General features: G+C 36.8%; 1 protein-coding gene, 1 long non-coding RNA gene and 1 other non-coding gene across 3 annotated transcripts; all 3 read right to left on the bottom strand.

Annotated features, from left to right (window-relative positions):
• Positions 1-3,001: 3,001 nt before the first annotated feature.
• On the bottom strand, positions 3,002-9,336 carry LOC104220362 (uncharacterized). The gene is made up of 6 exons (XR_011403835.1): positions 9,167-9,336; positions 6,563-6,717; positions 4,595-4,655; positions 3,621-3,774; positions 3,382-3,529; positions 3,002-3,304 (listed from the first exon to the last, which is right to left on the bottom strand). It is a non-coding gene; the product is annotated as an uncharacterized lncRNA (long non-coding RNA).
• Positions 9,242-9,344, bottom strand: LOC138882548 (U6 spliceosomal RNA). Its single transcript, XR_011404140.1, has one exon. It is a non-coding gene; the product is annotated as a U6 spliceosomal RNA (small nuclear RNA).
• A 404-nt stretch (positions 9,345-9,748) lies between these two features.
• LOC104220363 (uncharacterized) lies at positions 9,749-13,994 on the bottom strand. Its single transcript, XM_009771220.2, has 2 exons — positions 13,823-13,994; positions 9,749-10,305 (listed from the first exon to the last, which is right to left on the bottom strand). The coding sequence occupies exon 2, from the start codon at positions 10,298-10,300 to the stop codon at positions 9,899-9,901; it is 402 nt and encodes a 133-aa protein (XP_009769522.1). The 5' UTR covers positions 10,301-10,305; positions 13,823-13,994; the 3' UTR covers positions 9,749-9,898.
• Positions 13,995-25,585: the final 11,591 nt, after the last annotated feature.

Genomic DNA, 25,585 nt, shown 5'->3' with positions numbered 1-25,585 from the left:
AAATGGATGTGCGACTTTAGCTGGGCTCGTTATCTCTTTCGGCACTACATCATCTCCACTAGTAAAAGGTACCAGAAAATTGGTTGCCGCATCAGTTGCAGAGACATAGTTCTTGTCCATAGTTCGTTTGGGATTTCCATCAAGATACACGGCATCAAAGGACTCAATACCAAATTTAGATTCACCAAACAACTCCCAATAATACAACTTTGCAAATAAATAACTCCATATTTTTCTAATTGCTTTAAACAATGTAGGTGCATATGATGGAGAACTTAAAGGAATATGCAGAAGAGATGCACACCCTGAAGCAATGATAAATTCGTGCCCTGTGTCAAACCACTTAGCCACATAACTAGAATTTGACAGTCCAATATCCCTTGCATCCGTAGCCCAACTACTAGAGTGTTCTACCAGTGAAAGTGCTGGACTGGAAAATGCTAAGGTGTCTGCCAACGGGAAATTGATTCCAGTAGTTATCACAATCCTACTTTTAACCTTATACTCACGTGCACCAAAAGAAATCAGAAATGAAGTCGTATCGACAATTTGACTAGGCAACCGACATGTATCATTTTGGAAATTTTCAGCAAGAACCATGTCTTCCTCTGAGTCGCCATAATCCAAATCAGAGTCAACAGTAAGTACCTTGGAGCAGCAGTTATGCGGCATTTTGTTGAACACTTGGCCTTCCTCTATGAATTCCTCTTTCTCAGTCAATGGTATATTACCAACTTGGAGCTCCTGTAATATTTCCCTGTTAGTTTCAGTTGCTGATGCTTCATCTTGGGAGGTCTCCAACATTCCCTCGAACACCTCATATGCCACGTTCATGTTGTTGTTGTTCGAGTGCTTATTCCAATACTGAGGCGAGGGTAAGGTGCTAATGTTGCACCATGATGGAATAGCCGCAGCTCGTGCTAGAAATTCCTCCACTGGCTTGCGCTGCTGGTGAACGACTAAGCACCCGCCAGGTGCTTCTCTAGTGCGGGTGCGAAAACGCAGCCTTAGTTTCTCCTTAAAATGATTCCAATCAAAAAATTTCTTATTTCGAAACAACCAAGCAAGAGCTTCACCATCAAGGTAGTGGTAAGGAAGAGGTAACCAGTCCTTGTCGGAGAAGCTAAGATAGGTGAAGTACAGCTCTGCCCGAAAAATCCAACCCTCTGGGTTTCCACCGCTGAATCGATCTAATACAACCATTGTTATTGGAGCACGAACGATGAAAGCACCAATGTTATGAATCCGAATTCACAACACAAAATAAATGAGGAAAATGATAGATTTAATTCATAAACTCAAAGATTCAATCATTACAATAACTAGAACTAAGAAGGATAGAGAGAGCCGAGGGACAACAGAAAGAGATAGTCCAGAAGGAGAAGCAAGAAGAATAGAGACGAAGAGGAAAAGTTCTCATCAATCTGCATAATCCCCATAATTCTACTAATAGTTCTTGGGCTCACTACTCAACCCAGATCCCAAATTAGTCTGACCATATTACTTATTCTCAGCCCAATAGCTCTTCTCATCCCAATAACTATGTGTGTGTTGATATCCTTATTAGGCTGCGGTTGATTCATAACAGTTAGCCGCTGTGATTTTTCAAAAACTTCCACAAAGGAGATTTTGTTATCACAACTTAGAATGTACTCGACAAAGAGGGAAATGCTATATATTCTTCTATTTTAGCTTTATAACCGTCTATTGTTTTAATAAAAAAACATTCACCGATATTCCTTATATGTGCTTTCTAATTAAGTTTAAATATTAACTTTTTTAAAGTTTTAAATATAACCATACCTTGTTATCTTATAAGAAAACAAAATGTAAAGTTTTGAGTTGATTGATTGTATATATATATTTTTTTTAATTATAAAAGAAGATAAATAAGAAGATTCAATTATATTCAAATCTGCTGGAAATGACTGCCACAAAAAGGTTAAAGCGTATCTCAAAACAATGATAAGCATATTGTTAAAGAGGTAGAAGCTAAATCGGGGGTGGGTTAGGGGTAGGGGTGTACAAATCGAACCGGAAAATCGCACCAAACCGAAAAGTCAAATCAAGCCGATTTAAAAACCCGACTTGGTTTGGTTTGATTTGGTTTGGTATTGAGTAAAAAAACCCGAACCAACCCAACATATAAATATATAATTTTTATATATATTTTAAAGATTTTATATAAAAATTTCTTTAAAAAATGTCTAGAAATATTTAAAATTCTCTTGCGGGATATAAATTTTAATAGAACATGAAGTGCTTCATATTTATTGACCTTAAATAATGGGTTGTATGATCACTTTCTTATCAAGTGTTACCGAAATGCGTCTATCTCTTTATTCTTACATATTCATATCATATGTTAAGGATCTATTAAATTCTTATATCTTTTTCGAATGTGAAGTGGTTATTAATATTAGGTATCATATTGATTTTTATGTTTAATTACTAAATTTGGTTAACCTGAAAGTGTATATCAACAAAAAATTATTTTCAGACAACTAAAAAGATAATTATTATGTGTTACTAATAGAATTCCCATAAGAATATTTTAATCGATAATATGTTTGTCAATTTTTTTTATATTTTTACTAAATAGATATATACTTATCAAATATTTAACAAAGTAAGATTGGAATTATATATAAGTAACAAAAAACCTGAAAACCCGAAAATCCCAACAAAACCAAACCAATCCATACCAATATAGTTAGTTTGGTTTGATTTTAATAAAAACCGAACCAACTCGGTCCATGTACACCCCTAGTTGGGGGCGGGGTGGTAAAGAGGAAAGTGAACGTCTTTCTCAATTTAGCTTTAATTACTTAAAAAGTGAATCCAAATCAGTCCACCTGTCAAAAAAAGGAGATGTCTACAACCTATGCAAATCGGAAAAAGAAAACGAGAATTTGATATACATCCCAATATTCCCTGTGCTGAAGTAAAATATGTACTCTTCAAATAATTGCAAACCAAAAAGGATTGGAGAAACTACCCAAAAAACAACACAGAAACGAGTATTACTTATCCGGTAAATATGGTCAGAATTTCAGAGAATAAAAACAATTAATGGGCCTAAAAATAGAGTAATTCTTGATTTTTAACTGGCCACGACACAAATCCGGATTAGTGAAACCAGTGATTAAACCAAAAAAGAAAAAGAAAAAAGAATTGTGCAGGGTTCAACATCCAGTAGGCATCAAATTGTAACAGCTTTTCGGCCAATTTAGGCCTTGGCCGACTCTTTTCAAGGTTCCGTACTTCACTAAAATTTATACATCGGCACGTTGTTGAACATTTACTGAACCAAGAGAACTTTTGCAAGATCAGGAGAATGTTCCAGAAATTTCTAGAAGAGAACATTATGCAAACTGATACCTTCTGGAGCTCGTAGTAGTAAGCGTCGGAGAATCCATCCCAACAGACGATCAAAACTTGACAACTAAAGACGTACTCTAGATCTGCAAATGGATCTCCTTATCTACTTTCTTCCATTTGAGGTGCTAACATTTTTTAGACAACATATCTGCAGGTAATTCACAAGGTAGGTATAAAGTAATTCACAAGGTAGGTATAAGGTCTGCATATACATTACCCTCCCCAGAAGGGGACCTCACTTGTAGGATTTCACTTGGTATGTAATTGTTGTTGTTGATATCTGCAGGTAACATAATGCCCAGCTGTTTCACTCGGTCTAATAATTTTCGCGACTTGGAGACGTTTTAGCCCATAATATCTAGCAACTGGATCGGTCACTTGAATCCGAGGGAGCTGTTTCAAGAAAAAGTAAATGTTCACTATGTGACGAGAAGAAAAATTAGTGGAAATGCAAAATGCCCGTGAAAATTTCAAAATCAACAGTCCCGCACTGAAAAAAAACTGAAGAATCAGGAATAAAATTGGAATAGTGATCTAAATCTGTGCAGAAACCTAATCAGCATATTAGTCCACTCAAAAACTCAGGTTTAGACACGAAGTTATTTGGTTGGGGAACAAGTTATCTCGAAATTAAAACGACGGGATTACAATACGGGGATTAAATAATAATAGCATTATTTAGTAAATGCACTTTTGCTGGTAGATGTTTGTTCATTAGACTAAAAATGAGATACACGGGTATAATATAAAACATATTGTTTTACATTAAATAAGTTGGGATAAACTTTTATTTCCAATTTTACCCTTGAATTTGATAAAGTACTTTGGAAGAAGAGCCTTGAAGTGTTTTATCATTTTAGTGTTTTATCCCGGAATAGATAGAATAATACCACAATTGTGGTATAACTAATACCGGAATTATTAATCTCGGATTAAAAAATGCAACCAAACTTGGGATAAATAATCCAGCATTTATCCCGGGATTGTTATCTTATTCCACCAACCAAACGTCCCCTAACATGACTAAAAGCACAGAAAAATAGAAGGATTAATTATTTCTTGTCCTCTCTGATCTGTTTGTTTTTTTGGACGAAATTATGTGAATATTATCTTGAAAAGAAACAGTTGTACAAAAACAATACTGATCACACTTTTTTTAATACTATATGCAGCTACAAAAGTAGATTTCAGGGCAATAACTACAGAGCCGAACCTGTGTTTCTTTGACAGTATATCTTTCAGGGCAACGTCTTCTTTTCTTCAGGAGTCAGCAGCTGATGAATAGGAACAACTCAGCCTCCGGGAACATTAAACACAAGCATTGCGACTTATAGCCTGTTTGGCCAAAAGTGCTTCTTTTTTTTTGCCAAAAGCACTTTTGGCCAAAAATTGAGGTATTTGGCCAAGCTTTTGGAAGGAAAAAAAGTGTTTTTGAGGAGAATCATAAGCAGTTTTGGAGAAGCAGAAAAAATAGCTTCTCTCTAAAAGCACTTTTTTGAGAAGCACTTTTGAGAAAAATACATTTAGAAACAGTTTTTTAAAACTTGGCCAAACACTAATTGCTGCTCAGAAGTGTTTTTCAAACTAATTAGCCAAATACAAACTGCTTCTCACCAAACGTATTTTTGAAAAAAAGCACTTCTCAAAATAAGCTGATTTTTACAGCTTGGCCAAATTAGTATCAATTTTGGACCCGTTACAACAATGCACTTCGCTTTGCTCTCAACCCCCACCCCCTCCCCAATGCAAAAAAAATATCAAAGTGAAGTTGGAAAAAGTATCACTTCGAAGTAATCAAAATTAAGTGAAACTGGAAGACATAAGTAATAAAGCAAATCTGTTATATAACATTTCCTAATTTATGATAATTTATGTTACAAATTTACAAAGATCTTATTTCTATGTAATTTTGGCAAAAAACAAACAACACAAAAAATAGCTTTAACTGAAACAAATTGGGTTATGACCCGTTACTTAGCCCATCTTGATCCAAGCAACTATTGGGCAGATTGTTGTCTCAACCTGTTTTTAACTGCCCAATTGACATCACCTAAAGGTTTACAAAACTTAGTAGGAAGGAGACTCAGCTTCCTCTCTAGAAAAGAAAAAGGACACTATACGAGTAGAAACCCGTATGTGCCCCTTGTGGAAAGCGTTAGTTGGTCTGTATCCATGTTGCGCGGGCTCTCTATAATGCTGATGCATCAGTGTCGGATCCTCCAAAAATACACTACTTATGGAGGATGCGACACGCACTAGGTGACATTTTCGGAAAAGTCCGAGCAACATAGGTCTGCATTAGTTCCAATCATAGTTGTCACGGATCATAAACCACCACCAACGTGGCTCGTGCATTAATTCCTAAAGAGAGGCCTTTACAGGAAGCAACCCTTGGATAAACTAGATGAGAAGTTCAATGACAGTCCAAAAGCCTAGAATCTAGAGCCTGCAACCCCTTAAAGTTATCAAATAAAGTAAAGTACAAGCAACGGTCACCTAATACATATTACACTCACTTAAGTTTGGGAATGGAAACAACTTTGCAGACAACTATACCAAAAGCTTAACTTCGTTGGGGATAGGCTTCTTTAGATCATACGTCAAATTGCTTTCAGAAACTTTGATTAATAAACTAGTAATTTCTAAGTAGAAAATTCACATGCTTAAAATAATACAATTACTACAAAAGATTGTTTAGAGTCACATTTTTCTTAATAGGAGTTAGCTTTACAGACAGAATTGGATATTAAATTGTAAAACCAAAAGGTAACAAGTTAAATCCCAAAATATAGTGTTCCCACCAGATCCGTGATTCGCAATAGAATTAGTAAATCCAGGTAACCTTGCCTTAAACATGCTTCCATGACGTGGGTGTGAAAATGATGAAAAAGACGATGGTGAGGGCAAAGGGAAAACCACTTAATTAAGTAAAGGACAAGACTGAAGCCTGTTGGATTTGATTGTCTTATCTGTTAACAAAAGCAATGGAAAAAGTTCAAGGTTTTATGTGCTCAACAAAAGAACAGGACCACAACTAGAGATACTACTGGTTCAAAGAGACCAAAATAGTGAAATAAAGGACCTAATCACAAAAGCCAAGTACACCCAAAGGCTCCTTGCTCTATTCATGATATTCCCAATCAACTCCAAAATAAACAGTAATGCGTGTTCAATTAATCACCTGGAAAACCTCCAAGAAAAATTGGTGGATATGTCATTTATGCAGGTTCGAGCAAAGGGAGTCAAACTTTGCTGCACCACCAGGATTGCTCGGTATCACCCGGTAAACAAGGTTTACTTTTCTTACCACGTTTTCTTTTGCCAATGGTGTGAGATCTGAAAGTATTTCAAGAAAGTAAAAAAAATCATAAAACCATATGCAGCGCGTATTTGCTTTGAAAAGATAGAAGAGGGAGGAGAAAGCGAGAGGAACGAATAGGAGTTAAATCATGGAAATTAAGCACAATGGGGACATGCCATGCTGCCCCCTAAATTTTTGAATTTGTCAAATGGTAATCCGACTTACGAATTCTTGCAAAGTCTTCCATTATTTCTTAAATAAACTCCATGTCAAGTCAATAATATTTACTCGATAAATATTTTCTTTCCCACAAATAATTTTCTGTATTTTTTTCACCAGGTAAAATTTCCCAATTACCCAATAAAAGTTTTGCAGCTGTAAGGAGTGATGTGTTTCAAGTTAAGGAAGATACACATGATCACAATTCTCAAAAGAGAGGGTAAAGTTTCCAGCCAGCAACCTTAAATCACGTAGATGCAAAACAACTTAATTGAAGAGGAATATTTGGCATTAGGACTTAGAAGTGTCAATTTTGGATCAGCTTAGTAATCTATAATCGTTTAATCAAGAAGAATCAGGCAGATTGATGTCCTTATTGATCCGGTAGACACAGTCAATATAAAATATTATGTAATTAAGGGTTTATCTCAATTCTCAACAAAAACATAAAAAAACAAAAATTGCTCGTGAAGTAATGTGGAATTAATGAGACTTTCAGCTCTGTCCTGTTCAAGAGAGAGAATACTGAACAAAAGCCTTGTCCATTACAACAACTTACTCAGTTTTCTGGCTAGAGGGAATTTGTTACCATCAACCATTCAAGTTTTGTAACTTTTACTTTTGATCAAGTAAATAAACTTTTTCATTACTGAGAGGGCCAAAAACAAAAGCGGGCGTATACAAGAAGTATACCAAAAAATAAAAAACCTACGCACATACATGATCTCTACGAAAGTCACCCAATCTTCTATATGACAAGGAACTTCATGGGTGCACCAAGAGAAAATAAGGGATCGGAGGCTACTCCTCAACTGAGTGAAACTCATCTCTACCTCTTCGAAAGCTCTTTCGTTTCTTTCTCTCCAAATCACCCACATGACTACTAGAGTGCTAGTGGAGCAACAATCCATGCCCGGCGCCTTCTCCTCCTTCTCCCGCTCTTCCAGCTAAACATTAATTCCTTTACGGTTCTCGACATCACCCATGAGATACCAAACCAACAAAATATATCCATCATAATCTCGAAGCTAGACTACATTGTAGAAAGAGATGATCGACATCTTCACTAGCCTCCTTACACATAAAGCACCAACAAACAACCTTCCGCTTTCTAAGATTCTCGGCTGTCAAGATCACCCCTCTAGCTGCTAACTAAGTGAAGAAGCACACCTTCCTCCGCACCTGACGTATCCTAACCGATCTCTATGGAAAGGCATCCTCCTCCTTAACCAATAGCTTTTCATAGAAAGACTTAACTGAAAAAAACCCTGTTACTCTCCAAACCCCACCTCTATGCATCGTGGCTATCTGTTGACGTACAATTGCTGCGAAGCAACCCTAACAATCTTTGAAACTCAATCACCTCCCAATCATGGAAATTCCTCCTAAAACTCGAGTCCCAGAAAATCTCTCCACCTTGCATCACCCTAACTTGTTGAACTGTCAGCTCCTTTTGGCATGATACCCTGTAAATGCTCGGGAATTCATCTTTCAGCATGTTATCCCCACACCACTTATGTCCCCCAAAAGCTAACTCTCCTAACATCTCCTACCCCAAATGATACATTGCCACTAAATTCTACACATCTCTTCATAATATTCCTCCATAACGCACACCCACAAGGCAAATTGACGTCCTTAATTCTTGACCCCCCCCCCCCCCCGCTTCCAGCACCCCATATTTATCTACTATTACCCCTCTCCAAAACTCTTGTTCCTCCACCCCGAATTTTCATAGCCATTTACCCAACAAAGCTTTGTTAAAAACCCTTAAATCTTCAACTCCAAGCCCTCCCCGTTTCTTCGAGTTTTGTAACTTATACTGCCAAAACAGTTCTTGACTAGGGTGAGTGTTCACAATTTCTCCTAATTTCTCGAAATCTTGAGATTTTAAATTTCAGAGGTTTTGATGCTTAAGTTACTAATAATGAAAGCACATCATTAGCATGTTAAGTCTTAGCCTAGTCTGAGAGTATGAAGATAACAAAGACCAACTAACACTCTGTTCTGTTTAAACATTATTAGCAAATAATATGCTCACAACAGTCTCTTACCAATTTTTGACAGTTGACATCTAACTTGACAAATAATCTTTGGAAAAAAGGATAAAACCTTTGTCATTTGACCTAATCATCCAAGTTCAAAATTGTACACCGAAGCTTAATCGATATTTGATAAAGCAAGAAGGTTTTTAACATTTACATAAACAAAGAGCGACAACAATCTAATTTAAAAAAAAGGAAATAAAGAAAGAAAGCAACTAACCTCAGATTGAAGGTTGCAACAAAAACTTAGGTCGCTGAAAGAAGCTATGGAGATAAAAAATGGCGAGTTGACAAAAAAAATTTGGACCATTTCTCGATTTGTGCGTGTCATCCTTGCGCAGGGGCCATGCTAATCTTCTCTGTATCGTTCCAATTTTATCGGATGTCCCCGAAGGGACGAACAAAGCTCTTCTGCTTTCGCTATTTGAATTGCAAAAATATGTAGCGTTTAGTCGGTGTGGGACCAGCTGGTTTCGTGAATAGGGACTTGGTTACTCGTTTGGTTACCTTTTCTTATTAAAAGCCCATTTATAGACTGAATACTACAATTGCTGCTTTGACGTGTCGTGGAATTAAAAAGAGAAATTCAAACAGGACAGGATTTGAATAGTTTGTTAACAAATAAATTTGTTCGAGGTAAATCCCAAACTAATAAAGCTAGAAAAGCACAAACCGAAGTCTTGGAGATCACCCATTTCTCAAAATTGGTCCGATTAATTTTGTTTTCATTAGGTAATTTCCCATTTAAAAAGAGAGTGATCATAACAAAACAGAGCCAGTTTTACCTTATCAAAAAAAAAAATACACAAAAGCCGAGCAAGTTTTCAAATATCCAAATTAAGGAAAGTTACACAAAAGGACATAATGCTCAAAATTATTTGATACTGCAAATGACTGAAACTCTTTGAACATCCCATGTCAATTATCACATCATACATTGTTAAGTAAAAAACTACTCTTGCACTGCTCTTCTAGCAGCATCTTCTTCTGCTTTCATCTTTCTCTCCCATCTTCTCTTCCTATAATCAGCTAACATATCTGGCATTTTCTGCATCAGTTCAGCCGTTTTCTCCCGCTTTTCTGCTGATATTCTGTCACACTTATGTCCTTTCTGCTTGGTTCTCATTTCCTTCCTTTCTGGATCGTATGGCCAATCTTGTCCAGCAAGGAGAACTTCCTTACGTAGGCGAGCTCGATGGCGAGCACTGATGCCCAGTGGTTTCCATGCCCCAAGTTCCCAGTAACCCCAAACTCCCTTGGAAAGCTCGTCTTTGTATTTTGCCAACTTCTCTTGCCATTGATATTGATTTTCTCCAACCGCTTTTGCTACTGATTTCATAGCTTTTCCAGCCATTGTTCCTGGGTTAAAATAAAATATATGTAACTTCTCTATAAGCATTCACATCGTCAAGTTTTGGGTAAGTAATATTTGAATGAAAGTAGATTCATCAATTGGCTTGCTTTACATTTTATCAGCCTCATATGAATAGCTTCACATATTGATTAACAACATTGGATATATCTAATCACATAACACTGGGAAATAATCAGAATCAATGTTTTTCAGCCCACTGATCCCCCTGCTGCAGTTTTGGTATTTCCCAGCAACCCCCACTTCGCTATCCACTGTGGTTAAGTGAAAACCTCTTCCCTCCAAACAACCCCCCCCCCCCCCCAAAAAAAAAAAATCAGAACATGATCTGTTCTTCCCTTCTCCCACTCCGTAGCAATCCCGTATCGCAGATCTGAGTAATCCCGATTGGAAGCAATCATCGCTCCCGCACCCTGTGACATTCGATCTCCTTCCCTGTCCCTAAAGCAAATTTATTGTTTTTCTGTCTTTTCTTTGCTTCATACTTTCCTCCATGTTTATTCCATCTTTTGCTAAACTCTTTCTTTACATTTATTTTCCTACAAGGTGGATTCTTACATTGTAGAATATTAGAGATATGTTTTGTATTACATATGAATGGTGAATAATAAACTTTGGGTAACTGAGACACAAATCTTAATCCGGATCCAAATTACACATCTTATGTTATTCAATAAATCCAATATACCAAACATTGGATAGTAACCCACCCATAATAACCCAAGGGGACTGTTATATGTCATGAACCAAGCAACCCTTAAGCTTAAAGTTAAATTAGTGAAGAAAAAACCTAGATAAATCTCTGGCCACTTCTTGCATACAAATTTCACTATAATGCAGATGAATGCAACTATCCTTGATATTACCAGCAAGTAAAAACACAATACAGCCGGAAGTAGCCACCTGATGAAATTTTATCGTAAAGAAACCATGAAGATTTTATCATGATAGAATGATCCCTATTTTGATTTGATGACCAATCTACGGATAACAGCAACTTCAAATCTTTGTTGGCATATCCCTCCCTCCCTTCAAGACTCAAATACCAAAACAAAAACAACTGATCAAAATTTAGAATTATTACTAGGAGCAAATTCTCTGCCGCATTCAAAGCGGCTTGCTCCATTGTGATTGAGAAGGCAGAGCCACTTAGGACACTCAACTCAAGCAAGCCAGGCACCTAAGTTGCTCGGACTCAGGTGCAAGTGTCCGATTCAGGTGTGGATCTAGAAGTCGGATCTTTTATGATCCAGATCTAAAGATTTATGGGTACGGATCTAGGTATGAATACAGATGCGAGAATTCGGCTAAAACTAATTCAAATATCTAAAAACAGAATTATAAAATATGCCTAAATTATGAGACATTATATGGAAAACTTACATGGTGCTTGTGCAGAAAGTTTCTCTTTTATTCTCAGTTTCACCCTAGCTTATGTACTGATTTCCGAAATCATTGTATTTGTCTCGAATTTCTCCATCGATTTTGGTCAAAGTATCCAAAATCAATTGACCAAATCCGATATGAATCCCATACCCACACCCACACCCACGCCATATCGACATGGGTGTGGCATCAAAAGTAAAGAGTCCGAACAACTTAGCCAGGCACATTTGTTGGTTAAACCCAGTATAGATCAGCTGTTCAGCAGCACGCTCTCCATCAAACAATTAAAGGTTTAGATAACAAAAACAGAACATCCCCTACCAACTCTACCTACCCCCACCCTCTAACCCCCCCAGAAAAAGAGAGCGAGAAAATTATCCCTTTCTTATGCCGAACTCGAAGTTCTTAAATTAGTTGCAAGACTGTACGCATTGAGCAAATTCTTTTTTTTATTGTTCTCTTGTCATGTTGGTCCCGAAATCAAGTCTAGAGAAGAAAGGCACGTTGTTGTATGAACTGAAAATGGGATGTACCTATGTGTATAACTCCAACCTATGTTGCTCATATCCTCCGAATATTTTCCAGCACCCATGTCGATCCGACATGATTTGGATGTAACAGTGGAATCTGCAGTGGATTTGGTTCTACACCTATGGCCAAGAAGTATAAGTCCATTGAGTAATTGATGAATTTGGCTCTATATCATACATATATTCACATAAAGTATTAGAACAGTTAGTTGTTATGCGACAACCAAGAGGGGTTGTGAGTTCGAGTCTCCCCAAGAGCAAGGTGGGAAGTTCTTGGAGGGAAGGATGCCGGGGGTCTATTTGGAAACAGCCTCTCTACCTCAGGGTAGGGGTAAGGTCTGCGTACACACTACCCTCCCCAGACCCCACTAAGTGGGATTATACTGGGTTGTTGTTGTTGTTGTAGTAGCTGTTATGCGACAACTAATGAATAAAATATTGTGTTTACAAAGAATTTAATTATACCAGCTTTAAATTTAATAACTTTGATTAGTCGTTGAAGCAATGTTATCAAAGGCGGAAAGCGCAAAAAAGCTTTAAGGTCTGTTGGGGCTTTAAGCGCAAATAAAGCTTGGGCTTTAATGAAAAAAGGCGCAACTGGAGAAAAAGTAAAAATATGTATATGTAGTCCAAGACCAATAATTATAAGCATGAATAACAAATATATGGACAAAAAAATTGAAAAAATGTTACGATAAAGTGAAATATCAATTGTTCAATATCGCCTTTTCGGGATTACACTCATTGGCAAGGAAAAGTATATTTTAGAGTCTGGATGCAACATTGAAGCGTCCACAAAGCGAGGCGAAGCGCTCAACATGTTTTGAGCCTTGCTTTAGGGCTTAAGCGCGCCTTTGACAACACTGCTTTGAAGTATATAGCTACATATTTATTGGTTGTATCTTAACACCCATACCCATACTCCTATCCATATCCCCGAATCCTACGATTTAGGTGATGACAAATCCAACATCTAAATCCTGTATCCAGTAACATAGCAAAATTGTAAGACACCCCTCTGATAGAGCTTGACCACTCTCCAATAAACAAAATAGCAGTCATTATACTAATTATTAAAAGTATGAAGATCTAGCTCCCTAATATATTAAACTTAGGCAAGCTGATAGACTGATTTATACTTGAGGGGAACCTAAAACAATGGCATCTAAACAAAGAAATCTTACAATACACCATTTAAGTTTATCCCAGATAAGCAAATAACATACGCTTCACATAATAGAAGCAAAATTAAGGTTTTCCAGAAAAAATAACAATTTTAACTTGCAAATTCTTCCTTTCTATTTCAATTGTACAAAATGAACAAACTGAGAATGTCAATGTACCTTATAAGACAAATACAAATCAAGTTGAATCTACAACTAAGAGCAGAATTCTAATTGGATAAAACACAGCAATTAGTTATGACATTCTCAAAATAAAAGCAAGAAAAGCGTGAAATTTAGATCGCTAATTGTTATCATGATCTCAAGTGTCTCAGCTGCGAGAAGAAATGAGGTGTCCATTCTCTTCAAATAGCAAGATTAGTTAAGTTGAGAGAGAGAGAGAGAGAAGGCGGAAAGGGACTCACCGGAGAATCGCCGGAGCTGGATGGTGTTGGATGATGGAAGAACGGCGTCGCCGGCGACTGGTATGAGCCGTAGGGTTTCGGTAAGTTGCGAGTGTACGCCTTGTTAATGGAAACAAAATTTTGAAAGTACAGAAATAACATTCAACAAATGTGTTTTAGTTTTACTTAGAATAAAAATTAGAAAAATTTACAGATTTTGGAAAATGTTAATATATTTGATTTAACTAACTCAATAAAGAAGAAGAAATAACGGTTAAGGGCCTAAAATACCCCTCTGTTATTAAAAATAAGTTATATGTATCCCATTTTACTTTTGTGTTATTAAAGTTCCTACCGTTTTACTTTGATTTTTAAAATGTCCATCAGCATATTAATTAATACACGTGTAAATATCCTATTGGTCTAAAATCATCCGCCCCATATCTAATTAAAAACTAGCCGACCCAACCCTTTTAACCCGACCCACCCCAACCCCTTTAACTTAAATCCTCTTAATCTTCCCCCTCTAACCTAAATCGATAACATAACTCAGAGAAGAAGCCATTTTAGGGTTCTTCCACAAAATAGGTTGGGTGCTCCAATTTCTCTCACTCTCGCCTTATCTATTGTCCGAAAACTTGATATGTCAGAAGGCAGTTGTTCATCGAAGAGGAAGTGTCTTTGTGGAGAAATTGCTAACAATTTTACTTCGACGACTCCTTTAAATCCTGGGAGGAGATTCTATAAGTGCCCTAAACCGGAAGTAAGGGATTATATATTGGTCTTGTTTGAATTTTTCTTGTTTTTGACTGATTTGTTTTGCTGATGTTCATAAGTAATCTTTTTCGGATTGTTTTTTAGGGTAGTTCATGTGGTTATTGGGAATGGGTAGAGGATCCTGTCCCGGACAGAGCGCTCGTTGTAATCAACAATTTGAAGTGTGAGTTGGATGTGGCTAATCTTAAAATCAATAATTTGAAGTCGTTGTTGGATGATGGCAAGACTGAAAAGGACAAATTGAAGGAAAAAGTAGTTGCGATGAAGGCAAGAAATAATCTTCTAGTAACGAAACAATTGGAGTTGGAAGATAGAATTCTCAAGATGAAGATCTTCATTATGATTTCATGTGCGCTATTTGTAGGATTTATTGCTGCTATTATCAAAAGTTGAAGCTGAATTGGGAATGGACAGTGAAAGTTCTTTTCTTGTAGATGTGTTGTTTCTCATGAATATTTGCAGCTAAATATCGGATGATGTATTTTAAGCTCTAATTTTTTGTATCTTACTTTTTGTAACTTGTTTAAGCTATATATCGAATGATGTATCTTGCTACTTAAATCTATTTGTTCCTACTTTTGATTATGGCTGATTATAAATCTATTTGCAATGTTATAAAGTTTGGTTCTTTGGAAGCTTAAAAGGTGATGCCTTAGGGATGAATGCATCAGCCTATATCAATCACTAAATAAAGGCTAAATTTACAACTGAACATATGCTGAAGACAACCATATGCTTATATTCTGAAGACAACCTAATATTTAATGTATTCAATGGCTGGACATATATCTCCCTATATCATAAATGCACATGGCATATTCAATATATCAAACAACTAAACATATGCGGAAGACAACCTAGTAGACAACAGCATGTAAATCACCACACAACAACATGTAAATCACGACACATGGACTAAATCACCACACAATAGCATGTAAATAAAGGCTAAATTTCATAAATACATATGGCATATTCAGTTTCATAAATGCACATGGCATAGGTGGATGCAATGTTTGTAAGCACATGATTTTTGCCCTGTATGAGAATTACTCCCCAAAAATTCAAAAATAAAATAATTTTTCTTAGTGTGCAATTTTTGTGATATTTTGTGATATTTTGTGTAACTATTTGTATGTTTGTCTGTGCATGTTTATTTGTTAAATTATTAAAAAAACAAAAATATGTCGCATTTTGCATGTAGGATTTAATTCTACAATTGTTAGTAATTAAGTTTGTTTTACAAAAAATAAAAATTACAAAAATAGGCATCGTTTGCATTTTTAGCATTTAATGTCCGAATATACAATTTTATGCTTAATTATTACTTAATTGTGCGTTAATTGTTATTGGGAGTTAATTTGCACTTTTATAACTTAATTTAGTTCTTAATAATAGTTTAAGTATTTTTATAATTTAGTTTTAGAAAAATAAAAGAAGAAAAAGAGCAAAAATACAAAGAAAAATCGGATTGGGCCATTTCTTCAAATTTCAACCCCAAGTCCAAACAATTGTCCAATCTTCCCCACGACCCGGTCCATTTCAAACCGGGTCGACCCAATCCATAACCCAACACCCCCTATCTTGCATTTCAAAAAAAAAAACAAAGCAAAACAAAACAAAAAAAAAGAGGAAGAAAACCCTAAAAACCCCTCTCTCATCCGCCCCCCCCTTTCTCTTTCTCTCTTTTCTTCTTCTTCTTCAAGCATCCAAACACCCCATCCATCGCTGCCCTTTCCCCTTCACATACACACACACATACACCTGCTGCCCGTGTTCCTTCCTCTTCAAGATCGCGAGGGTTTCTTCTTTTTCAAGTTTACGTTGAATGTCGTTGCTTCTTCTTCCTCACTTCATGCTGCGTTTTTCAGCTCCCATAGCTGCTACTTCTTCTTCGTCCAACTGTCCCATCCCTATCCGCCATTGATGAAGCTCGTTGATCTCTCATGGTTGCATTTTCTGCTACATCACGGCGTTGCGAGCAGCTGTTGTTGCGTTTTTGCTGCTGCCACGCCACAGCTGTTGCTGCGTTTTTGCTGCTGCCACACCACAGTTGTTGCTGCATTTTTGCTGTTGTCCGCACCTTGTTGTTGCTGCTGTCCGCGCCTTGCTGCCGCTGCTGCCTGGCGCTGCTGCTGCGTTCCGATTTTCTTCTTGATGCATACTTCTTCATCTTTCACCTCGAATGGTGTTTGTCGCTTCGACGTCTCCCAAGTTTCGTTGGTTTCGTTTAGAGTTCGTTCGATGTTCGTCGTTGGTCATTTACGGTTAGTTGTTCGGATTTGGATTTGGGTCGCGTGAATGCGCACCCGTGCTTAAGAATGTATTATTGTTAAAATCGTGACTAAAGCGATTAGCGTATTATTATTTATGGGTAAGACCGTGGAATTCACTAAACAGTCTATCCCGAATTCTAAATACTCAATTAAACATTTATCGAGGGCCCCGCAATTGGTGCATTTTATTGGGCGAGGCTCATCTCATTTTATTTTTAAAAAAGGTCAGTCCTAAAATGCCTACATTTTTTATTTGAAATTTGTCTCTACAAAATAAAAGAGAAAATATCTTAATTTATTTACATGTTATTACCTAGTTACATTATACTAGGCATGTTCTCAGTTTGTCAAATTAAAAAAAAACATAGCAATCTAATTTTAATCCTAGACCATTTATATGCTGAAATTAACCAATATTATTTAACTAAACAATATTTCTGCCAAGTTCCTACTAGATGGCCTATTCGTTTGATTTTTGACTCGACGGAGCTACTACACCATTTATTTATTTTTATTCAATATATGTAGATAGTTTATCTGTTAAACTATCGTCGGATGTTTCACTATATGTATTAAATAGCTACATGATTCTAATTTTTGCAAGCTAAATAATTTGTACATACAAATAAAATTCAGAATATAATTAAATATAATTCAGAATTTCAATTCTTCATTTTTCGTATTCATGCTTCATATTCGGATTACAATAACATGTGTGTCAGTTGTGTACCTGGTATTGGAAACAAAAGAGATGAAGATGAGAATCAGCAGCAGTAATAACAATACAGCACAACAACAGTCCAGCAACAGTAACAACCCAGGAACAGAGTTTGCAAATCAGTGGAGCAGTAATCCCAAAAACAAAAGCTTCAAGCTTTGATGAAACAACAACAATTAATGCTGATTTCAAACAATGAAAGAAAGCAGAAGATTTTTTTTTTCTTTAGTTTTTTTTATTTGAAAGTTTAAATATTTTTCGGAATTTTCTTTCTCTCTTAAATATTCAGCTCTTTTTTTTTTCTCTCTCTCTTATTCTCCCTGTCCGTTTTTTTTCTGTTCTGTCTCCTCTTTTTCAGATTAGTTCCCCCCCCCCCCTTTTATTCTGATTCAAGACCTCTTCTATATAACCCCAATCCTTTAATCAATTAAAATCAATCACTTTCTCCTACCAAACCCATTATCTTCCCACTCATCACCATTACATTAAATAAATATATCAACCCCACCCCATTATATTTTGTCTCTCATGCCTAACATAAATAATTACCATATTCCCCTCCACTACATTTTGTCTTGTCCCCCATTTATATTAAACAACTATATCAAAACCCACACCATTATATTTTGTCTCACATGCTTCACATAAAAAATTACAAAAATGTACAATTCCTAAACTACCCCTCCGACCTTATTGCAATTACTATTTTACCCCCAAACGTACTGCGATTTACCAAATTACCCCCATCAGCTATAACAAATCAATTAATCAAACTCAACCAAAATATAGCCAATATGACCAATTTCTACATAAATTTAAACAACAAATCACATGAACATGATTTCTTCAACATTTCAACAACAAATCACATGAAAACAAATTGAACAACAAAGAACAACTAAAATTTTGATTGAACAATATTTTTAGCAACAAACAAACCTATTTTCATATTCAACAACAACAACAACAACAACAACAACAACAACAACAACAAACAAGTATATTCAAATTTCTAAATTCAATAATATTGAACTTAAAACCAACTCTAACAACATTACAACCAACAATTCCTATATTAAACTTAAACAAGATTATGAGACCAATTCAAGAAATAATCATAAATGATAAACAAGAAATCAAACTATACAAATTTCGGATTCAAGATCAACCAAACAAAGTATGAACATGAATGAAAATATTCAATAACAATAACAAACATACTTTGTTCAAACTTCGAATTAAACTTAAACAAAACAAATAAACATATTCAAATCACTAATCTTCAAATAATCAACTAATCTTTCTTAAATTAAATCCAACAAAACTTATAACAAAGATGCATGATCCAAAAATTAAAACCAAAACATAACTTCGCATTAAATTACTAAATTAAAAACGAACTTCAAACAAGATGAACACGAACTAAATCTATATTAACAACCAACAACGGATTTGAACGATTTAAACTAATATCTTTCTATATTAAAACTAAATCCTCTTAAAATTAATAAAACAAGCTGAAAAATAATTAAATTGGATCTTCAACTTAAATCTAACAACAATATAATTAAACTAACAATTTTTATCTAAAATAAATAAGAAAACTAAAGCAAACTTATACTAATTCCAAATCTGAAAATATCAAACAAATTATGGATGAAATAAAACTTAGAACAACTAACCGTAAATGACCAACGACGAACATCGAACGAACTCTAAACGAAACCAACGAAACTTGGGAGACGTCGAAGCGACAAACACCATTCGAGGTGAAAGATGAAGAAGTATGCATCAAGAAGAAAACCGGAACGCAGAAGCAGCGCCAGGCAGTGGCGGGCAGCAGTTCGTGAAGCAGCAGCGGCAGCAAGGCGCGGACAACAGCGGCAGCAAGGCGCGGACAGCAGCAAAAATGCAGCAACAGCTGTGGCGTGGCAGCAGCAAAAACGCAGCAACAGTTGTGGCATGGCAGCAGCAAAAACGCAGCAACAGCTGCTCGCAACGCCGTGATGTAGCAGCAAATGCAACCATGGGAGCTCGACGAGCTTCATCAATGGCGGATAGGGCTGGGACAGTTGGACAAAGAAGAAGTAGCAGCTATGGGAGCTGAAAAACGCAGCATGAAGTGAGGAAGAAGAAGCAACGACATTCAACGTAAACTTGAAAAAGAAGAAACCCTCGCGATCTTGAAGAGGAAGGAACATGGGCAGCGGGTGTATGTGTGTGTGTATGTGAAGGGGAAAGGGCAGCCATGGATGGGGTGTTTGGATGCTTGAAGAAGAAGAAGAAAAGAGAGAAAGAGAAAGGGGGGGGCGGATGAGAGAGGGGTTTTTAGGGTTTTCTTCCTCTTTTTTTTTTTTGTTTTGTTTTACTTTGTTTTTTTTTTTGAAATGCAAGATAGGGGGTGTTGGGTTATGAATTGGGTCGACCCGGTTTGAAATGGACCGGGTCGTGGGGAAGATTGGACAATTGTTTGGACTTGGGGTGGAAATTTGAAGAAATGGCCCAATCCGATTTTTCTTTGTATTTTTGCTCTTTTTCTTCTTTTATTTTTCTAAAACTAAATTATAAAAATACTTAAACTATTATTAAGAACTAAATTAAGTTATAAAAGCGCAAATTAACTCCCAATAACAATTAACGCACAATTAAGTAATAATTAAGCATAAAATTGTATATTCGGACATTAAATGCTAAAAATGCAAACGATGCCTATTTTTGTAATTTTTATTTTTTGTAAAACAAACTTAATTACTAACAATTGTAGAATTAAATCCTACATGCAAAATGCGACATATTTTTGTTTTTTTAATAATTTAACAAATAAACATGCACAGACAAACATACATATTTCATTGTTGTTACCTTTCATTGGTCCGAACTACGCAAGGTCTGATTCATGCGGGGTCATGATACGTAGGCAATCTCCATAAGATTCGACCACAACAAAAAAGCAAAAAAAAAAAGAGAGAATAAAAAAAAATGAAAAAAAAAATCGAAAAAGAAGGAAAATGAAAAAATAGGAGGAAATGCCTCACAAATGTATGTATTAATTATTTAGAACATCGGAGTTGGCCGTCTAGTGAAATTTTACGGCCTTTCCCAAATCAACAATACGCTAATCGCTCTAGACGCGTCTTTAACAAATTATTTTCTTAAATATGGGTGTGCATTTATGTAACCCAAATCCAAATCTCAACGGAGTCGAAATGTGCCGATAACCACGGGTGCATTGAATGCGACGTGGTTTGAAATACGTTTTCACAATGTTGCAATTCTCCGTAAAATAATGACAATAAATAAAAAATAATAAAAGCGGTAAAGAGTTAAAAATTTGCACATGAGCTCATAATTGTACAAAAATCAGATATTTAAGCCAAATATGACAGTTGAGCGACCGTGCTAGAACCACGGAACTCGGGAATGCCTAACACCTTCTCTCGGGTTAACAGAATTCCTTATCCGGATTTCTGGTTCGCAGACTGTAATACAGAGTCATTCTTTTCCTCGATTCAGGATAGCAAACTTAGGAGGAAATGCATCTCCTAGGGGTAAAACTAAACTTTAGGAGGAAATGCATCTCCTATGGGTAAAAAAAATAAACTTAGGAGGAAATGCCTCTCCTATGGGGTAAAACTAAAACTTAGGAGGAAATGCCTCTCCTATGGGTGAAACTAAACTTAGGAGGAAATGCCTATCCTATGGGTGAAAACAAAACTTAGGAGGAAATGCCTCTCCTATGGGTGAAACTTAGGAGGAAATGCCTCTCCTACGGGTAAAAACAAACTTAGGAGTAAATGCATCTCCTATGGGTAAAACTAAACTTAGGAGGAAATGCGTCTCCTATGGGTAAACTGAACTTAGGAGGAAATGCATCTCCTATGAATGAAACTAAACTTAGGAGGAAATGTCTCTCCTATGGGTAAAACAAACTTAGGAGGAAATGCATCTCCTATGCGTGAACCATTTCCTTCTTCCTGAATTATTTACTTACCTGTGTTGTCTTCCCTCGAAATTGCTGGGGATTATTTTGATGGGGATGACTTTTCCCTCTTTTTTCCTTACCCACTCTGGGTTGTCCGACCCTCTTGAAACTTGGTCGAAACTCTGTCGAGGATGCTTCTACATCTCGATGACCCGCTGGGGATAACACTGCGAACTGCTGAGTAACCCTGCTAAGGATAACACTGCTGAGGATAAATCTGCTGAGTAAATATGTTATCTTACTCCTTCCAAAATTACTTCCTTTTAAGTAGGATGTTTCATTCCTTTGCAAACTACTTCCCTCTTTTTTTTTTCTTTTTTTTTTAGCTTATTCCTTCGAAGACTACCTCCCTTAAGACTCGTTTTGCTTTTCCCCGAAAGGAACCGCTGAGGGTACCGATTTTTACCAAACTTGTGTTGGACTCCTCGAAACTGCTGGGGATAACACTGTTGGGGAATTATTTACTTACCTGTTGGGGGATAAAATGTTATCAGCTGGGGATAATGCTGTCGAGGATAACACTGCTGGGGGATTCTGATTCCTTCAGAACTAGTGCTTCACTCTTCGGAAGGCTGTTGGGAATGATACTGGCCTTTTGCTTCTTGTGAACACAAGTTTCATCCATTTGTTCTGTCTGCTGGGGAACAACTTCCTCCATTGAAACTTATTGTGTTGGGGGCAACACTGGTTCAGAGACACTTCCCTTGAGACTGGTGTTATCTTTATTCTTCCCCAAATGGTACCTGACTTCCAGAAAATTTTCTAAATGGAAGGAAAATTTTCTGCCCCAGTTTGATGATATCCCTTGTGGCATGCATTTCTGGCATCAATGCCATTTCTTTTACCTGTTTCAAATCAAACAAAATTTGTTAGTTTTAAAACGTGGTGGTTGGTTGTGATACTCCTACTGGGATGGTTTTCCTTTTCTCCTTCCTTGCTGTGTGTTCCACAACTTGTTGGGGATGATATTATTTGCTGGGGATAATCCCTTTCTGCTGGGGATATCCCTCTTCTTTCGTGGCATGGCTCGGAAACTTGCATTTTCCCGTATCGTATGAATTTCCCAAATCATGCTCATTGCTCTCCTTGTTTGTCCACGGGCCTTGGCCTTGAGGTTTAATAACCTTTGATTTTGGCAAGGATATCCCTCTTGACACTCGTTGATCCTTTTGTCAATTTCCTTTTGCTGGAGATATCTTTTTTGACACTGGCCTCGCGATTGTTCCTTGCTGACTATACCACTTGGATGTATTAGTCAGATCTTATCTTAGAAAGCTGATGGTCTATTTTGAAGTCATTTCCCACTGGTTCTGACCAAACAGACTCTACTGGGGAAATTTCTATGAAAGGAGAAAGATAAACAAAAGGGGAACCGAATAAAAGATAAAGGAAAAAGATGACTATTTAACAAAAGAAACTATAAATAAAAACTTATCAAATGCCGATACCGACTCTAATGGTCGTGACATGCACATGTGGCCTATCCTCCGCCGTCAATCGTCTTTCAAGATCTTGACTTGGCGATTCCCCATCTGATTCTTAATCTTATTCGACTTGTAGTGCCCAAAGGGTTTTCACTATCAAGCCTCTCTCATTTTGGTTTTTCTCTCAGCTTTCATCGCCTTATGGTGTCCGTGAAGATTTTCACCGATAAGACTCTCTCATTTATATCACTTTCCAGCTGGGGATTTGGAGTGTTGCCGGTATGACTCTCTCTGCTGGAGATTAGAGTCCTTTCTGCTGTGGAACATAATGTTATGTTCGCCGGTAAGACTCTCATTTGTCTGACTTGGCATCTTTTGCAGACTGGTCAGAAGGTCTTTCTTTGGACCGTAATGTGGGTTTTTGGACAGGCTAGAAAGAAAGGATATTAAAGGCTCAAAAACAAAATAAATTTGGGGTTTTAAAATTACAACCTTCGGAACCAATTTTTGCTTACCACAAACGCAACCCTTGCCCCAGTTTCTTGCTTGGGGATTATTTACTTATTTTTTATTATTTATTACACCATGACCGAGCCGTGAGGCACCTACGTATCCTCTTTGAGGAATCAGGTCAAACGTAGTTCCCAATTCCTCTTTTTCATTTGACTTTCCTTTGGTTTTTTTTCTGTTATCATTTTTCTTTTCTTCTTTTTTTTCCTTTTTCTTTTGTCGTTTTGTTGTTTTCTTTTCTTTCTTTTTTTCTTCTTTTGTTTACCTGCTATGCTTGCATTTTCTAATCGTTGCTACTGATTCCGAGAGGGGTATGAAAGAAAAACAATAAGGCTCAAAAGGGGTTAACGAAGGATAAAGTGTTTAGGTAGCAGAACAAAATGCCTAACCGAATATAACAGTTGAGCGACCGTGCTAGAACCACGGAACTCGGGAATGCCTAACACCTTCTACCGGATTAACATAATTCCTTATCCGGATTTCTGGTTCGCGGACTATAATACAGAGTCATTCTTTTCCTCGAGTCGGGATTAAAATTGGTGACTTGGGACACCCTAAATTTCCCAAGTGGCGACTCTGAAATAAATAAATAAATCCCGTTTCGATTGTCCTTTAATTGGAAAAAACTCCTGTACCCCTCGCGGGGACGGAAAAAGGAAGTGTGACAATTTTATAACCCCAAAAACTTATACAACCTGGGTTATAATATGGCATCCCATATTAAGGTTCACCAACCAAAAACAGAAGGTAGATAGTACTGTCACAAAGCAGTAATTACATCCAAAATAGTTTCCATCTACTTATATTATAGTAGACTTCACTTTTTCCCCTTTCTGGGCTTCAGCTTCTCCATTTTCTGTTTACTTTGCATTTCCAGCTGGCTTCCCGTTAATGCAGCTTTTCCCTTCCATTTGAGGCCTGGTGGTTTGAATGGCATATTTGATGGAACACTAACACCATCATGATCCCCTCTGAAAGTTATTGCCCTTGATCCTGAAGGTTGAGATGGATTCTGCCTTGCTTGAAGTCTTGTTCCTACTTTTGACACAGTTGTTGGCCTTAAAGCTGGATCTAGATCATGATCTGGAGAGTCAAAGTCTGAAAATTCACTGCTGGACTGAGTGTAAATACTTGATGTAGGCATAAACACAAAGTTTGAGCCTTCATTTTGTTGATTAGAGTGGGAAGGCTGACTGGCTTCAGGTGCAGTCAGCTCTATTTTCTCTTCATCAACTAATGTTGTGTTGTTTGTTCTTGCCATCTTTTCCATGCGTGGCTATTGTGTAAACATAAAAAAATAAGTTAAATACTACTAAATAGGACACAAATAAGTTAGAAAAAGTAACTGTTACCTTCTCACAACCTCTAGCATCATGATTACGCTCTCCACAATTACTGCATGTCATGACTCTCCCTTTCCTGGAAACTCCCCACTCACCTTGCCTTTTGATAGCCTCATATTTTTCTCTTTTCCTCTTATTTTTAGGTCTCCCAGCCATCTTGACTAACTCAGGTGGTTCCATTGCTTGAGATGGGTCCACTTTCCAGAACTTCTCACCTTTCACTGGTTGCAACTTACGTTTATAGGTTAGCAGGTATGCTTCCTTGCTATACCACCAGTTGAATTCCTTGAAAGGGTCCAGCTTCTTATGTTGTATGGACTTAATGGCATGGGGGCATGGAATTCCAGTAAGATCCCAAGTCCTACATGTGCATTTCTTAAAAGTCATGTTAACAGTATGCCTGTCCAGCCCTTTTGAAACTTCATAGCCTAGGTCACCATTGGAATGAACATGACATTTGTTAGCTATCTTTAAATACTCCTTGTATAATTCCAGGCTATGTGGGATGAGTTCATTTGTCCATGACCTCACTGCTTCCTTTCTTTCCGTTAATTGGTTCATCACCTTAATTCTAATTTCCTCAAGCATTTTGATGACGGGTTTGTGCTTAGCTTTAAGAAACCATGTATTGACAGATTCAGTGAAGTTGTTCTCTACCTTTTGGTTCTTACACATAGTATCTGAATAAGCTCTAGACCAAGCTTGAGGAGGATACTTCATCAATTCTTTTGCAGCTTGTTTATCAAGTTCACCA

Source organism: Nicotiana sylvestris, chromosome 11 (assembly GCF_000393655.2).
Source record: "Nicotiana sylvestris chromosome 11, ASM39365v2, whole genome shotgun sequence".
Taxonomy (NCBI): Eukaryota; Viridiplantae; Streptophyta; class Magnoliopsida; order Solanales; family Solanaceae; genus Nicotiana; species Nicotiana sylvestris.
This window is presented reverse-complemented; position numbering and strand designations above follow the sequence as displayed.

What these genes read in the sequence shown, in the direction of transcription:
- LOC104220363 (XM_009771220.2), bottom strand. Translation starts at nt 10,300, where the DNA reads ATGGCTGGAAAAGCTATGAAATCAGTAGCAAAAGCGGTTGGAGAAAAT.